General features: G+C 49.2%; 1 protein-coding gene and 2 long non-coding RNA genes across 4 annotated transcripts; 1 reads left to right on the forward strand and 2 right to left on the reverse strand.

Annotated features, from left to right (window-relative positions):
* Positions 1 to 875: 875 nt before the first annotated feature.
* Positions 876 to 4,457, reverse strand: LOC140631779 (uncharacterized). The gene is made up of 2 exons (XR_012029297.1): positions 4,277 to 4,457; positions 876 to 4,059 (listed from the first exon to the last, which is right to left on the reverse strand). It is a non-coding gene; the product is annotated as an uncharacterized lncRNA (long non-coding RNA).
* Positions 4,458 to 6,032: 1,575 nt separating this feature from the next.
* Positions 6,033 to 11,583, forward strand: IRF2BP2 (interferon regulatory factor 2 binding protein 2). 2 transcript variants are annotated; one of them, XM_072823029.1, is made up of 2 exons: positions 6,033 to 7,178; positions 7,823 to 11,583. In XM_072823029.1, the coding sequence occupies exons 1-2, from the start codon at positions 6,164 to 6,166 to the stop codon at positions 8,536 to 8,538; spliced, it is 1,731 nt and encodes a 576-aa protein (XP_072679130.1). In that variant the 5' UTR covers positions 6,033 to 6,163; the 3' UTR covers positions 8,539 to 11,583. The 2 variants fall into 2 exon arrangements, with proteins under 2 accessions (XP_072679130.1, XP_072679129.1); XM_072823028.1 differs by having other exon boundaries at positions 6,034 to 7,226.
* A 1,108-nt stretch (positions 11,584 to 12,691) lies between these two features.
* Positions 12,692 to 18,514, reverse strand: LOC140631781 (uncharacterized). Its single transcript, XR_012029298.1, has 6 exons — positions 18,437 to 18,514; positions 17,932 to 17,994; positions 16,374 to 17,813; positions 15,614 to 15,860; positions 14,964 to 15,133; positions 12,692 to 12,987 (listed from the first exon to the last, which is right to left on the reverse strand). It is a non-coding gene; the product is annotated as an uncharacterized lncRNA (long non-coding RNA).
* Between the last annotated feature and the right edge of the window lie 2,742 nt (positions 18,515 to 21,256).

Raw genomic sequence — 21,256 nt, forward strand, 5'->3', positions numbered from 1 at the left:
ATATTCTCAGCTTGTCAAGGGAAAGTCAGTATAGTTCATACTGGCTCACTTCGTTTTCATAAGAGATACAAACAATAACAATGAAGGCCTATTTGGAATAAGTTATGATCATTTTGTTTTCTATAGGTACTTTATAACCAGAAATGCTATGGAATATCTGACTTCACATGTTGTGTTTTTTTTTTTTTTTTTTCTTTTCAGGGCCCACAAGCGCCTTATATGTATTTGTCTGAGTGCAAAGTAGCCAGGATTGGAATCCTATAACAGGAATTAAATGATTTCATGAGATTTTCCTTTTTGTTCTTAAGGAAACACATCATATGGAGCTGAAGGTGCAGTATTCCAATTTGGTGATTGCCCAAACCATATTCTCACCCAGCTAAATCCCAGAATGGAAATCTCTTATCCTACCACCAACATCGATTTCAATTTAAGGTTTATAAAGACCAGTGCAAAATAGCTTGCCATTTAAGGAGTCCCATACCAGCCATGGCGTGGTGGCAACTGTCTCTCATCTCTACCATCTCCCTCTATCTATTGTGATTGTTTACTTTTCTTTGGACTGCATGTCCCGTGAACTACCCTAGAATTGCTTTTTTTCCTATAAATATAGACAGAGATTGGCACATCTTAACATTCTTTTTGTTAACATTCACAAATGTTAACACTCTCTTGCTAGGTTTCTACACTGTGCTTACATGATTTTCTTTTAAATTCAAAATGAAAGTAGAATCTTCTAGACTATATCATTAGACAACAGGACTCATACCTGGATTTCAGTTCTGATGCTCCCCTTTAATTTACTGTAGGCATATCACTTAATATTTCAATACCTTAGGTTTTCATTTCTGGGAAAGGATGACCAGATAACAGAATTTATGGTTGAAATATCTTTATTTGAATATCCAGATGAAAGATATAAATAAACACCAAGTGACCATATTATCCTTAACCTTTTAGAATTGTAACATCTTCCATTTTTTTCGGTCCCTTACTATTGAATGTGTATGCAGGAAAGTCACATTTTAAGTAGATAAGCTAATGAAAAGAAAATTTACCATCTTAGTATTTTCAAACATTGTCCTTGAAGTTAGTTCACTATTTTGTTAGCATCTTCCTAGTGATATCTTTTAAAAGATTTTGGTTGAGTGTCTTAAATATCGGTTAAACCCGCATTCAGACGTTTTTCCAGAAAAGTACATTTCATCATACTCTTTCCAAAAAGTCAATAGGAGGGTTCTGGCAGCAAATGGCTGTTGAATCCCTTCCAGTTCTCCTACAAATTTCCTTGCAGACTGAGCGAGTGTGTGACCTCAATCTCTCCTTTGTCTGTATTTTTCACTTAGCTCTTTAAATACTGACACAGTAAGTAGTTAGCCTACATCAAGACCCTAATTTTTACTCTAAATGGGGACCTATACATATGTTTATACATAGGCTGGTGACTAACAGCTTCTGTGTATAATATGTGGGTGATTAAGGGCTCCTGTGATTTTATTTGGCCTGATTCTTAGACCCTCCACAGAGAGTTTATCTCCTCCACATGCAAAAGTCTCTTTAATATCCGAACGCTTTCTGTGCACAGGGGAGGCAGGCTACAGGAAGAGGTCAAACAGAGGGAAAGTATTTCTAAAAAAGTGTATTGCAATTTGAAAACCAGTAGAACTGTCTCATAAAATGCTATTACTTAGAAGAAGGGCTTTCCTATCTACTACAGAAGGTTCATTTATGTCAGGACTCTCCATATCATGTATAGATGTATTCATTAAACAAGTATGTTCAAGTACATATTCATAATTTTTTTTTTTAAGTAGAAAAGCCCTGAGCAGCACATGTGCTCTTCCAGTCTTATGGCAGTTTTGCTCAAGTACAAGGAGCTAAGGATGTTATTCACAAAAATCCAAGTGACACGCGGCTGCGTTTGGCGTTTTTTTTTTTTTTTTTTTTTTTTCTCCTTCAAATATGCCAGGGTCAGAGTTTAAGAAGCTCTAGTATGGTTGCAACATCATGCTATTAATAGAAACTGCACTCTAAAGAATGAAGGCTGTGAGTCCACATGTGGGTATAGGGTGAAGTGCATGAACTCAGCAGTCTCTAGGAATACCACCTCGTGGACAGCACACAGATGCAACCCTCCCCCAGCTGCGTGTTCTCAGGGCTGAGTTCCCTCAGGGTCCTCTGGAAGGAACCACTTTTTTTACACTGCCCTGTGGACTGTCAGGACAGGGCTGTGGTGTGTTAACAAGAGCATCTCGACTGGAGTAAGCTCCGGGGACCAGATTCCGATTTGAGATGTTTAATGCTCACGCAGTGGAAGCCCATGTAAATCTCAGTGCGGGGAGTTCAGATTTGCTCCATCCATTGAGCTTTCACCTGGAACTGCTCCCTTGGTCTTAACAACTGATCACTTCCCTTATTCCTTCTTTTTGATGGTATCATACAGAGCGGCTTTCCTTTTGCTCAACTGTGGTTTTTACTTTAAAAAAAAAAAAATCTTAGAAATTAGAGCTAGAAAGGACTGTTGCTTCATCTAACCTCAGCAGAAGTGTTCCCCAAAGAATATTTCCTTTACTTCTTAAGACCAAATTGCAGCACTTCAGTGTTCTGGTTAAAAGCCAGCCTCAAGCCACTGCCCCACCAACCCGTCATGCAGCATCCACCTGCCTGTCCATGTCCGAATGTACAGGAGCACCCTGCAGCCAGCCAACCTGGTAACCTTGACTCTGGATGGCAAAGATTATCATAATGCTCTTCTCAAAGGACCTGCAGCCTTAAGCAAGAGGGCAGGGTCTACGTGACTAAAACATACCAACTTCCTCTTTCATAAGTCATCACATGATGAACTACAATTACAATTCCTGCCTTGTCTCTGCGAATTGCAGACGCATTGCCTCACCCTAGAAACCCTGCTTCTGTGTGTGGAGGAGGCGGCTGGAGCTGCTGCAGCAGCCGCTTTGGAAGGGATCCAACTCCAGTCTGTGCCGGGAGGGAGGGCGGAGGGTGGAAGACGAAAACAAAGCTATGTTTACTTAGCATAGATCGATAAAGCTGCTTCAGAGCTACATGAAAGGCCAGGCAGCATGAAAGACTTTTGATACAATATAAGGAATAGCTGCCCCGGTTCCAGGGCCAGCCTTAACCCCCTTGATTCCGGAGCCTTTTATGGCAAGAGAGACCAGAACTAAAATAGCCTTTCCATTCTCCAGCAGGCATTTCATTAGGGAAGTTACAACAACATGGTTTCGACATTCAGGTCCTAGTGTAAAATAAAAAGGAAATGCCCTTCATTTGGAGAAGAAAAGCTCTGTTCTACAAAAATCCTTCCTTAGTCCCTCTCGAGGCAGAATTTGTATCTCAGAATTTCTATTTTGGGATGGAACGGCAGGCTTTCCCTTGAGGGCATTACATACAGTACCAGCTTGCAGGTAAATGAGTATAATTAGGCCATGGCTCCAACACAGGGTGGTGGTGGTGGCGGTTTAAATGTTCCAGTCATTGCCTAGTGGGGGCCATCTCTCGGGGGTGTTCAGATGGCTCATCTCTCTGCAGCGCAAAGGCGGGACCTTGCCCACTCTGGGCAGTGGCCTGGGAAGTCATGTGCTACAATGAGCGGCCCAGGGTCTCCACGGAGAGTGACCAGAGGCACAGGGTCCTAAAAGAGGTTCCAGACAGCAGGTACCACGAGGAGTGCCCAAGCCCACCGGCAGGGAGGGTATCTGGGCAGGCCCAACTCTCCCAGCAAGAAGAGGCTGAGGCAGGATTGCAACGGCAAGCAAGACCCCGGAACAGATGGGGAGACCTTTATGGCAAGTACACCTTCTCTGGAAATCCCCAAGAGAAGACATGCAGGGTTGGCCTGTGAACACATTTAGGTCTGGCATTACGTTTTCTGTGCCACTTTCCAACAGGTTTCTTCATGTGCTTTAAGCAGCTCCCTCCACTGTTTCTCTGAGGGTGTTTTTCCTCTTCCTTGTGGTTAATCCTTTGAAGCAACCTGGCATTTTCAATAGCAACAACTAGAGGGAAACGTCAGCAGGATTTTTTTTCTCTCTCTCCAACCTACCAATCCAGTTGTAGGAAAGATAATATAATTAGTACCCTGCTCTTCCCACACTTAACCAGCCCCTTCCAGTCTCTGGGAGAGATGTGGGCCTGTTTTCCAACAAAGGAAACTCCAAAGGGCCGCCCTTACCGAGCTGAAGTGTCTGGTCCCCAAACGGGAGTGACTAAGCCCGCGTCTACTAGGAAGACTAAGGACCAGCCAGGAGTGATTTACCATAACACACACCAGCTCCTCCTCCCGATAAAAGTGTGAAGCTCGGGCGCTCACTTCAGTCTGGGCGCCGCCTGCGGCCGCCGGCCGTGGCAGAGCGACCCCGCCTTCGCGCCAGCCGGGTGAGCCCCCGCCGGCCGAGCCCCCGCCGGCCCGGGCCGCGCCGTCCGTCCCGCCCCCCAGCGGCGCCGGGGACTTCCGCCGACGGCTCAGCCCCGCGCCCCTGCGGCCACCGCCACCGCCACCGCCACCGCCACGGCCGGCGGGGACCCGGCGCCCGCGCCCCCGCGGCTCCGAGCTCGGCCCCGGGGGCGGGGCCTGGAGGCCCACGGCCGGCGGAGGGGGCGGAGCTGCGCAGTGACGCGGCCGCGCTGGCCGTAGACCCCGGATCCCCGGACCCCCGGACCCCCGGACCCCCGGACCCCCGGAGCGCGCGTTCCTTCAGTGAGGCAGCCCGGGCCAGCCGCGCCGAGTCACGTCCGCGCGGAGCGTGCGCACTGGGCGGCGGCGGCGCACGCGGGCCCGCGGCTCCGCGCCCACGTCACGCGCCCGCCGCGCGGTTCTCCCTAGGGCGGTCGGGTCGGCCGGCGCCGCCGGGAGGCCTCGGTGCCCGCCGTGGGGGCGGGGGGTCCGCCGAGCGGCGTGTGCACGCGCTCCCAGGCGTGGGCAGGGCCAGCCGCCTCTGCTAGTAAAGCTGGAGGGCAGCGCCGGCGCGAGTGTGAAAGCGCTTCGTGGCGCTCGAGTGTAACTCCTTAAAAGCACCAAAACTGTGAACCACGCTAGATTGAAAATCCCCATCCTCAAGAGGCCGACGGCCCCGAATCAGAGCGGCCTTGCTCTTAGAAACACGAGCGGGAAGCCGCGTTCGGCCCAAACGTTCCGGAGGGCAGGGAGGGTGACCGAGTAGTGGAGGCAGCCGAGCGGCCGCCGGGAAGTGAGCCGCCGGGGAGGGACACGGCTGGCGGGGCTGGCGGGGCGGGCGGCGCGGAGCCGGCTCTCCCGGCAGCGCCCGTTCTCCCTGCGCAGGGCAGGAGGGGGCGGGGGAGGGCGCGAGCGCGGGGGAGGACGGGCGCGCGCCCGCGCCCGCGCCCGCGCCCGCGCGCGCGAGGGGAGGGGGCCCGCGCAGGCGCGGTGCGAGGCTGTCGAAGAATCAAGTCTGTAGAAGTGGAGCGGCCGCGGCGGCAGCAGCAGCAGCAGCGACGGTGGCGGCGGAGCTGAGGCGGGCTGGGCGCTGACGCGGGTGCTGGAGAGCGGCGACGCCAGGAGCTGTGAGGGAACAGCGGAGCGACCCGGGGCCCGCGCCGCGCCCGTGCTCCACGCCGTCCGGCCGCTGCCTCGGCGCGGCATGACCCGCCGCTCGGGCTGAGCCTGCCCCGGCGGCCGCCCCCCGCCCCCCGCCCCCCCGGCCTCCCCGCCCCCCGCCCTGCACTCCGCGCCGGCCGCCGCCGCGACCTGCTGCGCTCCCCCGCGCCCGCGCGGCCCGTCTTCGCTCCGGTCTGGAGGCCGGCCGCGGCCCCGGCCGAGCTCCCGCCGCCGCCGCCGCCGCCGCCGCCGCCGCCGCCGCCGCGCCCGCCGCGCCGCGCCGCGCCGCCGCCCGCCAGCGCCCGCGCCCGAGCCGGCCGGGGGGACGTGCTGCCGCGGCTGCAGCCCCTCGCCCCGCGCCCGCCGCCCCTCGTGCCCCGGGGGCGCTGCGCGGGCGCCGAGCCTTCGCGGGCTTTGCCGCCGCCGCCGCCGCCTCTGCGGCCGCCGCCGCCGCTGGTGGGAGAGACGCGGGGTTGGGGGGGGCGGAGGGCGCGCGTGGTGCCGGCGGGGAGCGGCGGCGCCCCCTCCTCCGCCTCCGCCTCCGCCTCCTCCTCCGCCTCCACCTCCAGCGCCGCGGGCTCCTCGGACATGGCCGCGGCGGTGGCGGTGGCGGCCGCTTCCCGGCGGCAGTCGTGCTACCTGTGTGACCTGCCCCGCATGCCCTGGGCCATGATCTGGGACTTCACCGAGCCCGTGTGCCGCGGCTGCGTCAACTACGAGGGCGCCGACCGCGTCGAGTTCGTCATCGAGACCGCGCGGCAGCTCAAGCGGGCGCACGGCTGCTTCCCGGAGGGCCGCTCCCCGCCCGGCGCCGCGGCCCCCGCCGCCGCCAAGCCGCCGCCGCTGTCGGCCAAGGACATCCTCCTGCAGCAGCAGCAGCAGCAGCTGGGCCACGGCGGCCCCGAGGCCGCCCCGCGCGCCCCGCAGGCCCTGGAGCGCTACCCGCTGGCGGCCGCCGCCGAGCGGCCCCCGCGCCTCGCCTCCGACTTCGGCGGCAGCCGCCCGGCCGCGGGCCTGGCCCAGCCGCCGACGCCGCAGCCGCCGCCCGTGAACGGCATCCTGGTGCCCAACGGCTTCTCCAAGCTGGAGGAGCCCCCGGAGCTGAACCGCCAGAGCCCGAACCCGCGGCGCGGCCACGCCGTGCCGCCCACCCTGGTGCCGCTCATGAACGGCTCGGCCACGCCGCTGCCCGCCGCGCTCGGCCTCAGCGGCCGCGCCGCCGCCTCGCTGGCCGCCGTGTCCGGGGCCGCGGCCGCCGGCCTGGGCTCGGCGCAGCCCGCCGAACTGAGCTCGCACAAGCGGCCGGCGTCCGTGTCGAGCAGCGCGGCCGCGGAGCACGAGCCGCGCGAGGCGGTGGCCAAGGAGAAGCAGCCGCCGCCGCCGCCGCCGCCGCCCTCGCACCGCGGCGCCGCCGACGGCCTGGCCGGCGCGGCCGGGGCCACCGAGCTGGGAGCCGAGGGCGCGGGCAAAGGCCGCGGGCCCGGGGAGCAGGACTGGGTCAACAGGCCCAAGACCGTGCGAGACACGCTGCTGGCGCTGCACCAGCACGGCCACTCGGGGCCCTTCGAGAGCAAGTTTAAGAAGGAGCCGGCCCTGACTGCAGGCAGGTTGTTGGGTTTCGAGGCCAACGGGGCCAACGGGTCTAAAGCAGGTAGGGGCGGCTGCGGAGTGCGAGGGGACCTAGGGGGCGAGCGGGGGAGCGGAACAGCGGAGGGGGTGCTCTTGCCATTCGCCGCTCAACCCCAGCCCAGAAACAACAAACACCCAACTTCCTGATCTGCCCGAGGCGGAACCAGTGCTTAGTGGCAACGTGTTCATGTGCTGAAGCAGCATAACAGAGATGAGTCAGACTGGGCTGATAGGCACTGACACAGGGTTTTCCTTTCCCAGCACATTCTTGGGTGGGAGCGGGAGGGCACCAGCCACCCTTTACCTTGCTGGGGGCCGTTAGCAATTGAATGCGCGGGTTCCACGTGTAGGTACGGGGCGGACGTGCGTGCGTGCATGTGTAAAAACAGGCTGTCACTGCGGTGCTGCGTTCTGTGGCTTATTTTCAAATACTGCCTGAGAGCCCCGTGAGTCCTAAGTGTTGGGAGTTGCACGTGCACTTGAAACTCCTGAGTGAGATTTTTATATAGGGGCTTGGGGAGAATAGAAATTCTTTAGCGGATCTTGTTTTGTGTTCGTGAAAGAAAGGTCCTTTTCAGTGCACATCCGTTTACTGTTTTCTTTTCTCCCCCTTCTCAGTTGCCAGAACAGCAAGGAAGAGAAAGCCTTCGCCAGAACCAGAAGGTGAAGTCGGCCCCCCTAAGATCAATGGAGAGGCACAGCCATGGCTGTCCACACCCACCGAAGGGCTCAAGATCCCCATTACTCCTACATCCTCTTTTGTGTCTCCACCACCACCCACTGCCTCACCTCATTCCAACCGGACCACACCGCCTGAAGCGGCTCAGAACGGCCAGTCGCCCATGGCAGCCCTGATCTTAGTAGCAGACAATGCAGGGGGCAGTCATGCCTCAAAAGATGCCAACCAGGTTCACTCCACCACCAGGAGGAATAGCAGCAGTCCACCCTCTCCGTCCTCTATGAACCAAAGAAGGCTAGGCCCCAGAGAGGTGGGGGGCCAGGGGGCAGGCAACACAGGAGGACTGGAGCCAGTGCACCCTGCCAGCCTCCCAGACTCTTCTCTGGCAGCCAGCGCCCCTCTATGCTGCACCCTCTGCCACGAGCGGCTGGAGGACACCCACTTTGTGCAGTGCCCGTCTGTCCCTTCGCACAAGTTCTGCTTCCCTTGCTCCAGACAAAGCATCAAACAGCAGGGAGCTAGTGGAGAGGTCTATTGTCCCAGTGGGGAAAAATGCCCTCTTGTGGGCTCCAATGTCCCCTGGGCCTTTATGCAAGGGGAAATTGCAACCATCCTTGCTGGAGATGTGAAAGTGAAAAAAGAGAGAGACTCGTGACTTTCCGGTTTCAGAAAAACCCAATGATTACCCTTAACTAAAACTGCTTGAATTGTGTATATATCTCCATATATATATATATATATATATATATGTATATATACATATATACATATATATACACACACACACTCATATATATATATATATATATATGTGCATATATATATATATATATATATATCCAAGACAAGGGAAATGTAGACTTCATAAACATGGCTGTATAATTTTGATTTTTTTTTGAATACATTGTGTTTCTATATTTTTTTTTTGACGACAAAAGGTATGTACTTATAAAGGCATTTTCTTCTTTTGTTAATGTTATTAGCATATCTTTGTGCTTTATTATCCTGGTGACAGTTACCGTTCAATGTAGGCTGTGACTTGCGCTGCTTTTTTAGAGCACTTGGCAAATCCGAAATGCTTCTAGCTGTATTTGTATGCACTTCTTTTAAAAAGAAAAAAAAAAAAAGCCAAATACATTTTCTGACATTGTAAGATTGCCTTACTGTCTGTTATTCCTTAATGCTGGCCCCTTTCTCAGGCTGGAGGCCAGTTGGTGGAGAAGGAAAGGGAAGGAGCCAAGGGGGCACTGTTGTGAAGTGGGTGGCATGCCACTGAGAAATATCACCAAGTTTACCCCAAAACATTGTCCTCTCAGAGTAGTAGGAAAATAGATTTTGAATCTTTTATCTATTTTGTTCTGAAAGTTCAGTTGTTGGGGTATTGACTGCCTGAGAGTTGCTGCTGAGAGATTTTCAGGACTGTGTGGTTTGGGGGGGGGGGGGGGATTTTTTTTTTTTTTTTTTAAAGGCAAAGTTGACCACTGTTCACTGACCACGTGATCAGTTGTAAGATTACAATGCTGCATGCTAGTTGGTTACATAATACACAATTCAGTGACTGAAGGCGGTGATAATGGATGGTGGTGTGTACAAGATGGCACTGCCATCTTTGAACAGAGCCTGGCTCTGCAGCGCCACTTTATCTTTTTAAACACCCTAGAGCTCTGTTTGTTGTTGGTGGTGTCTTTTCCTTTGAAAAGAGTTGCAAGAGAAGTTACAGTTCAGGTGAACTTGGAGATTGTGGGATTGGTTTCATTTCTGTTTTGTGTTTTGTTTTGTTTTTATCATTTACCTGTAGTGCTATTGCTGTTGGTACTATCACCTACACCCTGTTTCTAGTGAGTGCTAAATACAGTATGGTACAATGACAGTAACGGCGCATGGTGCTGCCAGGACTGCCCGTGGGCATATCAGTGACAGCCCAGATGGGGGTGGAGGAAACCTGTAATTTCCTTCTTATGTGTGTTTGAAATACCAAGTGAATAATACTGTTCTTCTGGAAAAAAAAAAAAAAATGATAAACTAGTGAAAATTAAAGAAAGGGTTTTAATAATAGGCAGGCGCCCCACCTCTCAAACTATTCTTAGAAACCTTTTGTAAACTAATTTCTTTGATCACTATTTTGCATCAGTAAAATGATTTTTTTAAACCAATAAATCATCTGTTATTAGAAATAGTTGTCTCACAATGATACTGGTTTTTCTTTTGTGCTGTTACAATTTAACATTGACAGGAACACTATTTTATATCCTTTTATGTTCAGGTGTTTGTAACTTGGCCCTATAATTAGGCTGAATCATGGCTTCAAGGTCTACAACTTAAGTGTATTGTTTACGACCTAGCTTCTATTCTAATTTGAAGATAGAGATTATTATCCTCTTTGGATTCTTTTTTAGTTACGTTTTTGTCTTTTTTAAATTGCTCAAATATTTTTTAATGGTCGAGTTATTAACACTTGAAAATCAGATACTGCACCAAATACAGTATTTTTTTGTGTGTGTTTTTAATGAGTGCACTTATTATTAATGCTGTGCAAATTCATGTTACCGGTCATTGTTATATTACAAACAGACTTGCATGATTAACCAGTTTGTTGTTACACTTTTTTTTTTTTTAATTGGCGCATCTATGACTCAGATCAGACTGGTTTCTCTTATGTAAATGCACACATGCAGAAACACAGAGTCGATTTTACACGCCCATAAAGACATTTGTAAAGAATTCAACAATTACGGTTTGTTATATAAATGTGTATCTAAGCACTTTATTATAAACTGGAATTTGACCTCATAGATTTTGCAAGTTGATCAGTTATTTGACCTAATTTGTGGTAGCTATCTGTATGCTTTGCAATCTTAATACAGATAAGCTTGCCAAAAAAAGATTAACAAAGAACCATCCTGCTGTTTTGAATAAGTCTATCCAGCTGTGGAAAAGACAACCTACGGTTTCTCTGTGCTGGTGTTTAGGGAGGGAGGGGGGGAGAACAGGAATAGCTTTAAAGGGCTGAGAATTGAGGTTGCTCCCATTAAAAAAAAGGAGGTCTGCATGAATCCACCTGGCCCTTGGGTGGCCTTCGTGGAAGGCTTGCAGCTGTAAAATGTTGATCTGGGTTATTTTTCTGGCATTCTCTTAAGTTAAAAAGTTAACGCTGGGACATGGGCTTGATCTTTGGTTGTACCTGATGACAGTGCAGAGATTCTCCACAGCTGGATAAAAATGTCAGAAAGCTACTTACTGTACGTGGGCAGTATCAGATTTCAGATCCTAAATATTTCAGCTGTGCTTTTCATACTCAAAATATTAGGGGATGGGGTGTTGAAGCTTTCCCTTTTTTGCTTTAACAACTTACAGAATTTAACAGATGTACTGTCTTTCATGTGGCCTCACATTAAAAGTTATGAGAACGTTCACACGGTTTACAACTTTTACTATATACCTTTCCTTGGCCACCAAGTATTTTTAAAGTGTGCCACCTTTTAACCTTTACTTTTTTTTTTTAAGTTGAAGGTGATACTTTTTCTATATATGATGAAACTCATGTCAGCTGAAGTGAGTGTAATCTCAGATACCAACATTATTATATTTTAAAATCACGCTATGGAAAAATCACCTGCATTCTGTCATTTGTCAGATTTACAGTACTTTTTTTTTTCTTTAACTTTTAGCATTAAATAAAAATAAAATTGGCAGCACTGAACATTTTCTGAGGCCTTTTTTAATTTTTTAAAGTAAGCTCAGAATGGCTATTGTTTTAATCACTAATGGCAACGTGACCAAAGGATGTGTGGGTTTGGGGTTGGGGTTTGCCTGGAACAGCAGGAGAAGAACAGGAGATAAAAGACACAGAACAAAAAGGCAACTGATGGTTGGGGGGGGGGGGGGAAGGAAAAAAATAAAAGTGCTAGGGACTGGGGGAAAGGGCAGCTGGATAAGGGAAACAGATAAAGAGAAGAGCTGAACAAAGTACAGCTAGAAAGCACTTGTTTATTTTTCAACTTGCAGTAGAGCCAGCCACTCTGCAATTGTAGACTGGACGGAAAAGATCCTGACAACGCTGCAAAGGCTATCGAGACTCGGAGCTGCTCTCTGGAAAGCTTTGGAATGAAACAGCCATGTTGAGCTGTGTGAAATGTGTGGAAGACAAAAGAGGGAAAGCAGCCTACCTTTTGGAAAGTTTTGGAATAAAGTCAGGGCGAAAGCCAGGTGTAAGGTTTCTCGATGTCCCGAAACGCAAATTTATAAATAAGAAGACGTGCAAAGCACCAGGACGCATTTGCAAGACATCGTAAGACAGTTCCTAGATGTTTTGCAGCCTTTACTCATTTTATTGATCAGTGGCTTGGCCGACTTCTAGAAAGGAAGTTGTGGACCTGACAAAGACTCAGGATAGGGTACACACAGACTATGTGTTTTAAATTAAACAGTAACAGTTAATGTGTAACAATATATTTTCAGCAGGGGTGGTCTGGGAACTTGGGGGACCCATCGCTACGTGTGTGTCAATTTTTTTTTACTAGTAGCCTGCTTAAGGCAGTTTTCAAGAAACTGTATTCTTAATAAGTTAATTATAGCTTATGATATACAACACGATGTTTCATTTAGTAATCAGGTTAAAAGAAATGTCGAACTGCCCACTTTTTTAAACTTAAGAATGCTAAATTTTATTTTTAGGAAAATTTAAAAGACTGCAGCTTGCAAAAGTCATTTATTAAGATTTCAAAATCTCTTCCCAAAGTAAACCTTAAGGATTGCATTCAGTTTCCAGTTTAAAAAAAAAAAAAAAAAAAAAAAAAACAGACTCTTGATGTGGCAGATGTCTTTGTTTATTTCCCAAAGGAGGGAAAAAGTTAAAGGGAAAATACAGAACTCTTCAATTCCTAGACTTAAGTCCCTCGTTACTCAAAGTTGTTTTGCATATGATTTATAGACGGTTTTATTTGGTTAGTGAAGAGTAAAATGTTTCTCTTCCTAATTCCAAAGTGTATACGTGGAATCATTCAGAAAAATGTTCAGTCGCGTGTAGGCCACTAGAAGTCCTGAGTCACCCTCATTTGCTCGCCTTTTCTTCATAGGGAACAGTGTGAGAAGACACGCCTTCCCTCTGTCACAGACCAAAGAAACCAATGAATGGAATACATATTTACCTACTTCATCATCTGGGGTTCTAGAAGTGAGAGGTGGGGTGGGGGATGCTATTTAACTCTTTCAGTGCTACTGGCTGGGCCTCTAACAGCAACAGTACTGATTATGATCAAATAGAAATTACCATGTGGCTTCCCAGATTATCAGTAATCTAGAGCCTTCATGGTTGTTTCTGTTGATAGCCTACATTTTTCCTCCAGTTAGGAACCCCAGGCAGTAATTTCAAAGGCACAAAAATATACAAAAAATCAATTTGTAAATTCAGAGGTTGGAAGGTAGAAAGTGACTGATTTGTGGATTATCTGTGGATTTCTCTAATAATCCCCAGATAAATCCTTAATGAGGGATATCCACACCATCCCTATTTACTGTTAACTAATTCGTACCTAATTTAACAGTGGATTTTGTTTTAACCCATTAGTCTGCTGTTGCCTGCTCCTTCCCTGTGTCAGTACAACTTCACATGCTTGATTTTAAAACAGCTTCCCTTTTTAAAATTGAGAGATAATGTATTTTTTTTAAGTGATAGAGTACAGAATCTGTATTTGCACTGATCTTTATCACAGAATACTGGGTGCTTCGGTATGGCACTAAGCAGCATAAAACAACCCTTACAAGCTACAGAAAAGGTATTAGGGCAAGAAAGTATGCTATAGGCAAAATCAATTTTAGAATCATGTGGATATTCGTCTTAAAGCTACTCTTTTATTTTGGTTCTGCGAAACAACTGAGTAAAATCTTAATAGAACAAACTTTTTAGAATGGTGATAAACAATTTCTTCTATAATAGAGACTTAAATAATGCTTTGAAAGAAATGTAGCTCTTTAAAACTCAAAGTCTTAGTAAAATGAGTCTTCAGTGCACATCAAGTTTATCACAAAGTTAGCCATGAAAATCCTCTAGGAGGTGATTTTCTTTTAGGTCAGACAAGGTCTGGATAAAAGACTACAGGATTCCTACTTTAAATTGGAAGCATCGATGCACTGGTTGATCTCGTCTTTTGAATGGACTTTAGAAGTTGGATTGCATAATCGAAGAGTCTTTTCCAGCAATTCAGAAGGCCTTGTTGCTGAGATAAGGCATCCTATATAGAGTAATAATGTCCTACTTGAATATTTTTAAATATAGTTTGCATCTTGGGGAAAATGAACTGTTACATAATCTGTAGATCCCATCACTTAATCACTCTTACTTAGCAATGACTATTTCATTCTTTCTTTTTTTAACCAATGACTATTTCACTTTTTTTTTTTTTAAGGTGTTGTTTATTTATGTGAGAGAGAGAGAGAGAGGCAGAGATAGCGAGAGAGCACAAGTGGGGAGAAGCAGGAGAAGCAGGCTCTCCACTGAGCTCGGAGCCCAACTTGGGACTTGATCCCAGGACCCCAGGATCGTGACCCGAGCCAAGGGCAGAAGCTTAGCGGACTGAACCTCTCAGGTGCCCCTATGTCATTCTTTATGTCACTACTACCAGTTGACATTAGGATGCACATGAGGGGACAGGCATCATGCACAACCAAGGAGTCACATTTTGTTGTGTAGGTACTCAGGTAGCAAGTTCAGCAGATAAATATTTGGATCATTGCATATTTCTCTGCCTTTTGGAAAATCTCTTTACCATGAGTTCAAATCGGATACTTTGAACTGTAAATGTGGCTATTTTGGAAAAAATAAGTTCAGAAGCATTTCATCAGAACTCAGGGCCTTAATTTATTTTTTAAAAATTGTATTTATCTATTCATGAGAGACACAGACAGAGGGAGAAGCAGGCTCCTCACAGAACCAATGTGGAACTCGATCCCAGGACCCCAGGATCATGCCCTGAGCCACCCAGGCATTCCCCTAAATTTATTTTAAGGTATAGAGTTTATTAAAAGTAAGTTTAATGTGTCATAAGAGTTTATTAAAAGAGCTTCAGATTTACCGAGGTTTACCTTCTTTCATTGTATGATTTTGAAGTACTAGCCACACCAGTAAGAGTTCTGCAGAAAAGTGAATTGTAGGAGTAGGGATGGTCTGGGTCTGGATCAATCAGCATTTTGTTGCACAGTCTTGGTTTGGGGCCTCTCGTGTTCTCCAAAGCCTGAGAGAGAGACTATGTGTGCTGCAAAATAGAAACAGGCGTCCTGAGCCTTAGCCCAGTCTAAAAGCCTCTTACCTCCGTTCTGTTATTTCTGCCTCCCAACAGCCAACCCATTAGCCTTTTTTTTTTTTTCGATAAAAGATAAAGATTTATTGTAACCCATATACATCTGAAATCAGAATTTCACAGGAAGGTCACAGTCATTAAAGAAGTTTTGGAATACTCTTCTCTTAATAAGCACCATATGGGTTGTCACCGTTCTTACTTGACACCTAGTAAGTAGGCATATCACTCTAGGCTTTGAACAGCTGAGCGTCTAGGGCCCAGCTTTCTTGGAGCTTAAGGACAATTCCACAGATAGGGAAGGGATGTCAGTGCGCTTAATTACGAGCCCTGGGGGAGGAAAGGCAAGCACGCGGTGGTTTCCTGGCACGAGTTCGGAAAGTGCAGTTAGGGCTAAATTCTCACGTGGAGGACTGAGCCTCTTTCTAGAACTTTTACCTGGAAGCTCGGTAGGACTCCAGCACGGGAACACGGTCCGGAGTCCTCAGGGCTTGCACGCGAGAAACTCTTTACGCGCAGCCTGCAACCGTCACGCAGGAAAGGGGCTTCGGGACCTCCGTATCTTCTTACAAACCCAGAGGCCGTTGGAAAACATCGGGGCCAGATCAGAATCGTCAAATGGTAGCTTTTTCTATTTTTTACTTTTTTTTTTTTTTTTTTTTGATTGTGGCTCACGGTGGCGTTTCTGCAAAGAAAGAAAACAGCCGCCAGCGCTGCCAAGCCGTGTTTACTGGAGGGGAAGGAAAGGGGAGGAGGCGCCCTGCCCCTCCGGCAGCCTGCGTCAGGGCCTGCGCCCCCGAGGAGACCTCGCTGCGGTCTCCAGCGCGGCACCCTGACTCACGCCGCGCCCGTGTTTATTTATTCCAGAACTTGTGCCCGGGCAGGCGGCGCGGCGCACGTGGAGCGGGGACGAGGGACCGGCCCCGGGCGGCGGCGGCTGCGCCCCGCTCCCGCTCCGGCTCCCGCCCCCGCTCCGGCTCCCGCTCCGGCCCCCGCTCCCGCTCCCGCTCCGGCTCCCGCCCCCGCCCCCGCCAGCGAGCCGGCCGCGCGCCTGTAATTAGCGAGGAGCCGCGCCCCCCCGCGCCCCCGCCCCCGCCCGCGCCCCGCCCCCGCCCCCGCCCCCGCCCGCGTGCCCGCGAGGGCTGTGCGCGCGCCCCGGCCCTCGTGCGTCCCCGGCGGCGCGCTCCGCGCTGGTTACCATGTAGTGAACCAAATAAAGTAAAGGTCTGGCTCCGGCCGGGGGCGGGGTGTGGCGAGCCCCCCGCTGCCCAGAAAAGACCGGCCGCGCGTCAGCAAGGGCCTTGGCCGCCGCCGCGAGGGTCCCTGACGCGCGGCGCGGCTGTCCTGGGCGGATCTGCTAAGCTGGGGAGGGCGCATGACAAGAGCTGCCCCAAATGTCACTCCCTTTTTGGAAATCATGATGCTGCCTTTTTTTTTTTTTTTTTTTTTTTTAAGACTGTGGCTAAAATAAGGCAAATGTTCCATGCTGGTGGAGTAAACACTCATATTTAAGGGGCATCTGTCTTTGGGGCAAGCACACCGATGCACCGTGCGTGTCCAGGAAAAATGTGTTTACTAAGCGGACCTCAGGACATGCCCATATGGGTACTACAGTCAAATACAGTACTGTAACGACGGACTGCCTAACAGGGAGTTGCTTTATTTTATAGAGAAACCTTTCCTTCAATTAGAACAGCAGTTTTTTTTCTCCCATCAGAGTAGCACTGGGCTCTTGAGGTGCCGCGCGATTCGTTCACTTCTCATTTTTGTTAATTATTAAATCTAATACTCTGCAGTAACATCTCAAAAAAATGCAAGAAGCGTGGCCCCCATTCTTTAAAAAAAAAAAAAAAAATGACACTGAAATGCCATTTGTTCCCAGCCTTGGAGTGGGGGCTGAGGAGCCTCACTGTGGACTGTGTTCATAGTTTTAGTCATTGTTTAAAAGTGATTGCAGTTGACGGATGGGAACCTAAAAAAAATAAAAGAAAATAAAGCCGTGCTCCAGGCTTGAGAATACCTAGGCACGAGTCTAGCAAAAGCCTTCCTTCGCCGACGTATATTTCTTTCCAGACATCAGGCACAAAAACATTTGAGCGGCTCCGGATGAATTCCTACAAAGCAGTCCTCTTCTTATATATTTTATCAAGGAACTCAGAAGGCTTCTCCGGTTGCATCTGGGTTCCTAGGAAGCTGGTTTTGCTTTTTTTCCTGTGACTGTCGCTCTTGACAAGGCAGCACTTGAATCACCTGCTTGGCCCCTTCACAAAGATCTTTGAGAGGCTTTATGAGAACATGTCTCGGGACTGTCCAGTTCTGAGCCAGATACATGACACTGGAATATAGGTCAGGAAATCTCCAGATGCCCTTGGGCTTTGTGTGGCCGTTTCAAGTAATTCAATTAAGTTTTGTGCTTCTGTCTACAATCATCATCATCATCATCATCATCATCATCATTATTAAATTACCATATATTTACCTTAGTAGGGGCACAGAGATCAAACTGGACTGTCTCAATGACAGCTTTTTGAGTTTCATCTATCAGCCAGACGTGAGAAAGCACTGGGTGTGTATGATACCAGCTAGTGACTTGAGCGCAGTGAATGTGTACCACTAAAAATACAGATTCTTGGTTATCCTATCAAAGGGGGAAACAGAAAACAGCCTTGAAACACTGGAGAGAAGGGGCTCCCCCTGCTGTCATCATAGAAGATGCATCGTCCCTCTGGCTAGAATCCTGTACCTAGGACACTCACCCAGTGTAAAGCCTAACAGCTGAGGATTCCTGAAGGTAGCATCACCTTGGGGGATGTATAGTTCTATTGGAAATAAAATAAAGATACGGACCACAGATGAAGGAAACAAATACTTCTCTTAAAAGTTTCTATGTTCAGACTTATGTACTGAAGGGCCAGCTACCCCATAAACCACCAAACTGGCTCACCCAAGTCCCCACCCAGATGGCTCTAAAGGCAGGGGTAGTATTTGCCTCCTGGTGAGGTGGGGAGGCGGAGGGGGAGGACACGTTGGAGCGTATTGTGGCTTTTAAAATAATCAATGAAAAAAAGATGTCTGTTGAAAAAGAAAAGCACACCACTGATTTTTTTTTAACCTCAGTAAAAATGTTAAATTTGTAAAAAAGAAAAAAAAAGTTTCATTTTCTTGCATATCACACTTCTCTGCACGTGGGTCTTTACCCCCAGAAGTAAGCCTTTGGGAGCTCCTGAACCCCACACATCTATGGCCCTGGAAAGAACTCACCCGAGTCTCCACGACACCCCTTGCCTGAGTGGAGTGTCAGCTGTGACCAGACTGAGCCAGGGGGTCACTCAGCTGTGTGTTGGCAGAGAGGTTGGGGGCTTCGATGGAATGAGTAGAGTTGGAGCTCTTCGTGGAGGAGGACAAATTGCAAGCACTGAAGAAAGAAGGGAGATGGCACAGGCAAGCGTTGAGAGATCAAGAGGAAAAGTCCCCCAGGAGGAGAATCACCTCCTATGGGGGTGTAGCCCTGCTTGCATCCCCTCATTGGTTCACTTCCTCCCCCCACCACCTAGCTCCTGGACCTAATGCAGGCTTTTGAGCTTTAGCCCCCGCTCCACCTCTTTTTAACCTAGTCTTTAACCCTCTGACCTTAACTTAATTATCTGTGAAATGGGTTAAGGATATGACTTACCTTGTGTTGCTGAGGGGATCAAATGCTGAGGGTGTGTAACACCCGTACCCTGGTGCCCAGCACGAATGAGGTGCTTGGTGAATGTGAGCACGTCACCTGGTGGTGCTGGGCTCTGGGCTGGAGTCAGATAGTTGTTAAAAACCTTCGTCTTCAGTTGGCTTCTGGAAAGCCCTTTCTTCAACACCCCCCCCCCCCCCCCCCAGTAAATTGACAGCTTGGACTTGGGCTCAGTCCTCCGATGGGTTTTCTCTCTGTCCATTTACTCTCAGTAATCTTGTCCAGCATCATGGTTTCAAAATAGTATTTATACGCTGACTGATGTCCTGCCCCAAGTCTTGCACATCCCAGCCCCCAAATCCCCTCCTCTCAGGCTTCCTTATCTTACTAAATGGCAGGTTTCCTAGTTGCTTGGGTCATAGACCTCGCAGTGCTATGTTTCTCACACACCTTCCATCCAATCTCTCAGCAAATCCTCTTGGCTCTCCCTTCAAAAACGTAGTCATGGATCTGATCACCTCTTGCCACCTGGTCAAAACTGTCATCATTGTTTGTCTGAAGCAATGCAGAAGCTTCTGAACTGTTCTTCCAACCTTTGGCCTTCTTCTCTGCTATCGATTCTCAATTCGGCAGCCGGAATAAATCTTTAAAATATTGGCCTGATCATGTTTCTTCCTCACTCAACCCCCTGCCATACTTTCCTATCTCATTTAGAGTCAAATGCAAAGTCTTCTGCTGGCCTTCAGACCTGGCTTGGATCCCCCCTCACTCCCCTTCAACCACACTGTCTTCCCCGCTACTTCTCAGATCTTGCTGAGCAGACTCCTGTCTCAGGGCCCTTGCATTTGTTCTCTGTCCAGAATGGTCTTCCAAGGTGTACACATAGCTCATGCCTTCACTCCCTTCAAGTCTCTGGCCCAGTGTTCCTGTTGCTGCTGTTACCAATTACCACAAATCTTAGAGTTCTGGATGTCAGAAGGTGAAGACATTGACAGGACTGGTTCTCTCTGGGGACTTCAGATAAGAACCTGTTTCTTTGCCCTCTCCAGCATCTGGAGCCCATGCATATTCCTCAGCTTGTGACCCCTTCCTGCCACCACTCACCTTGCTTCTGTCCTCACCTTGCTTCCTGCCTCCCTCTTATAAAGACTCTTAGAATTACACTGGGCTCAGCTGAGTGGTTCGGGATACTCTGATCACCTCAAAATGCTTAACTTTAATCCAATGTGCAAAGTCTCTCTACCAAGTAACATCCCATATATGTAGGTTCCAGGTGTTAAGGACACAAACAGCTTTGCGGGCGTCATTATTCAGCTTATACCCTATATAAAATAATCATCCCAGCCTACCCCCCGTTCTTGAGTCCTGGTCCCTCTTTGATTCTTCCCCTTGGCACTGTTCCCCATCAGACATTGTATATATCTGCTGGTTTATAACTTTTTGTCTCCCCCCAATCCTCAACCCCTGCATTCCTGAGAGTGTAAACCCTACAAGGCAGGGCAAAGCATCTCCCTGTGGCATAATAGTGCGTGGCATGTGAATGTTCTCAGTAAATATTTGTTAAAGGAATAAATTTAGTCTCTAATCTTATGAGAGAAGTATGGTGTGAAATAGTAAACAGTAAGATAAGAATCATAAAAATGTATTTGGTAGATTCAGTGGAATCTGAATCTTCATTCAGCTGGAGGGAGAACACCAGGAGGGCTGCAGGAGGAGGAAACTGAGAGGGGCCAGCCACAGGGGAGGGCTTCCCAGAAGGAGTGGGGAGAAGGAACAGAACTCAGCTCATTCAAATGGATCTTGGGACGGTAAGCAGGCACCGGGATCCTACAGAAACCATTTACCCCGGCAAGAGGGTCCACACAGACTTGGATCAGCAAAACCGGGAAGAGAAGATCAGGGACATCTGCTAACAAGCCGCACCAGAGTGTGAATCAGATGGGTGATGTAGCCTGCGATGCTTTTACAGGGGTGGGAGCTAGGGGGTTCAGGTAAAGCAGGAGGAAGTGGACAGGAAGCAGGTTCTCCTTGGGGCCGGGTGGTGACAGTCTCCCTCCGGGTGGCCCACAGCAATTGTGGGAATGGATTCCAATGGCTGAACCCAAAGAGGGTGTGGCTGGCCCTCCACCTTCTCCTGACCCGGGAGGAGAGAGGAGTGCGGCAGGGCGGAGGGACGCCGGCAAGAAGGATGTGCAGCAGCCTGGCTCACCGAACGGCTCCCCACGGGGCCTTCGGAGCTGGTCAAGGTGGTTCCTTTATCGAAAGACTTTGCTAAGAACAGCGTGAAGTGGTCAAAGGCACAACTGCCTTGGTGCAGAGCCTGGCTTCACGACTGCCTGGCCGTGCCCTTGGAGAAGTCCGGGTGATGATGTCTTTAACCTCAGCCTCCCTGTCTGTAGGATGGGGACAGA

Source organism: Canis lupus, chromosome 4 (assembly GCF_048164855.1).
Source record: "Canis lupus baileyi chromosome 4, mCanLup2.hap1, whole genome shotgun sequence".
Lineage (NCBI taxonomy): Eukaryota > Metazoa > Chordata > Mammalia > Carnivora > Canidae > Canis > Canis lupus.

Excerpts from the sequence above, each read along its gene's own strand:
- IRF2BP2 (XM_072823028.1), top strand. The coding sequence starts at position 6,164 with ATGGCCGCGGCGGTGGCGGTGGCGGCCGCTTCCCGGCGGCAGTCGTGC. Across the intron at positions 7,227-7,822 it reads GGCCAACGGGTCTAAAGCAG|TTGCCAGAACAGCAAGGAAG; the intron begins GTAGGGGCGGCT and ends CCCCCTTCTCAG.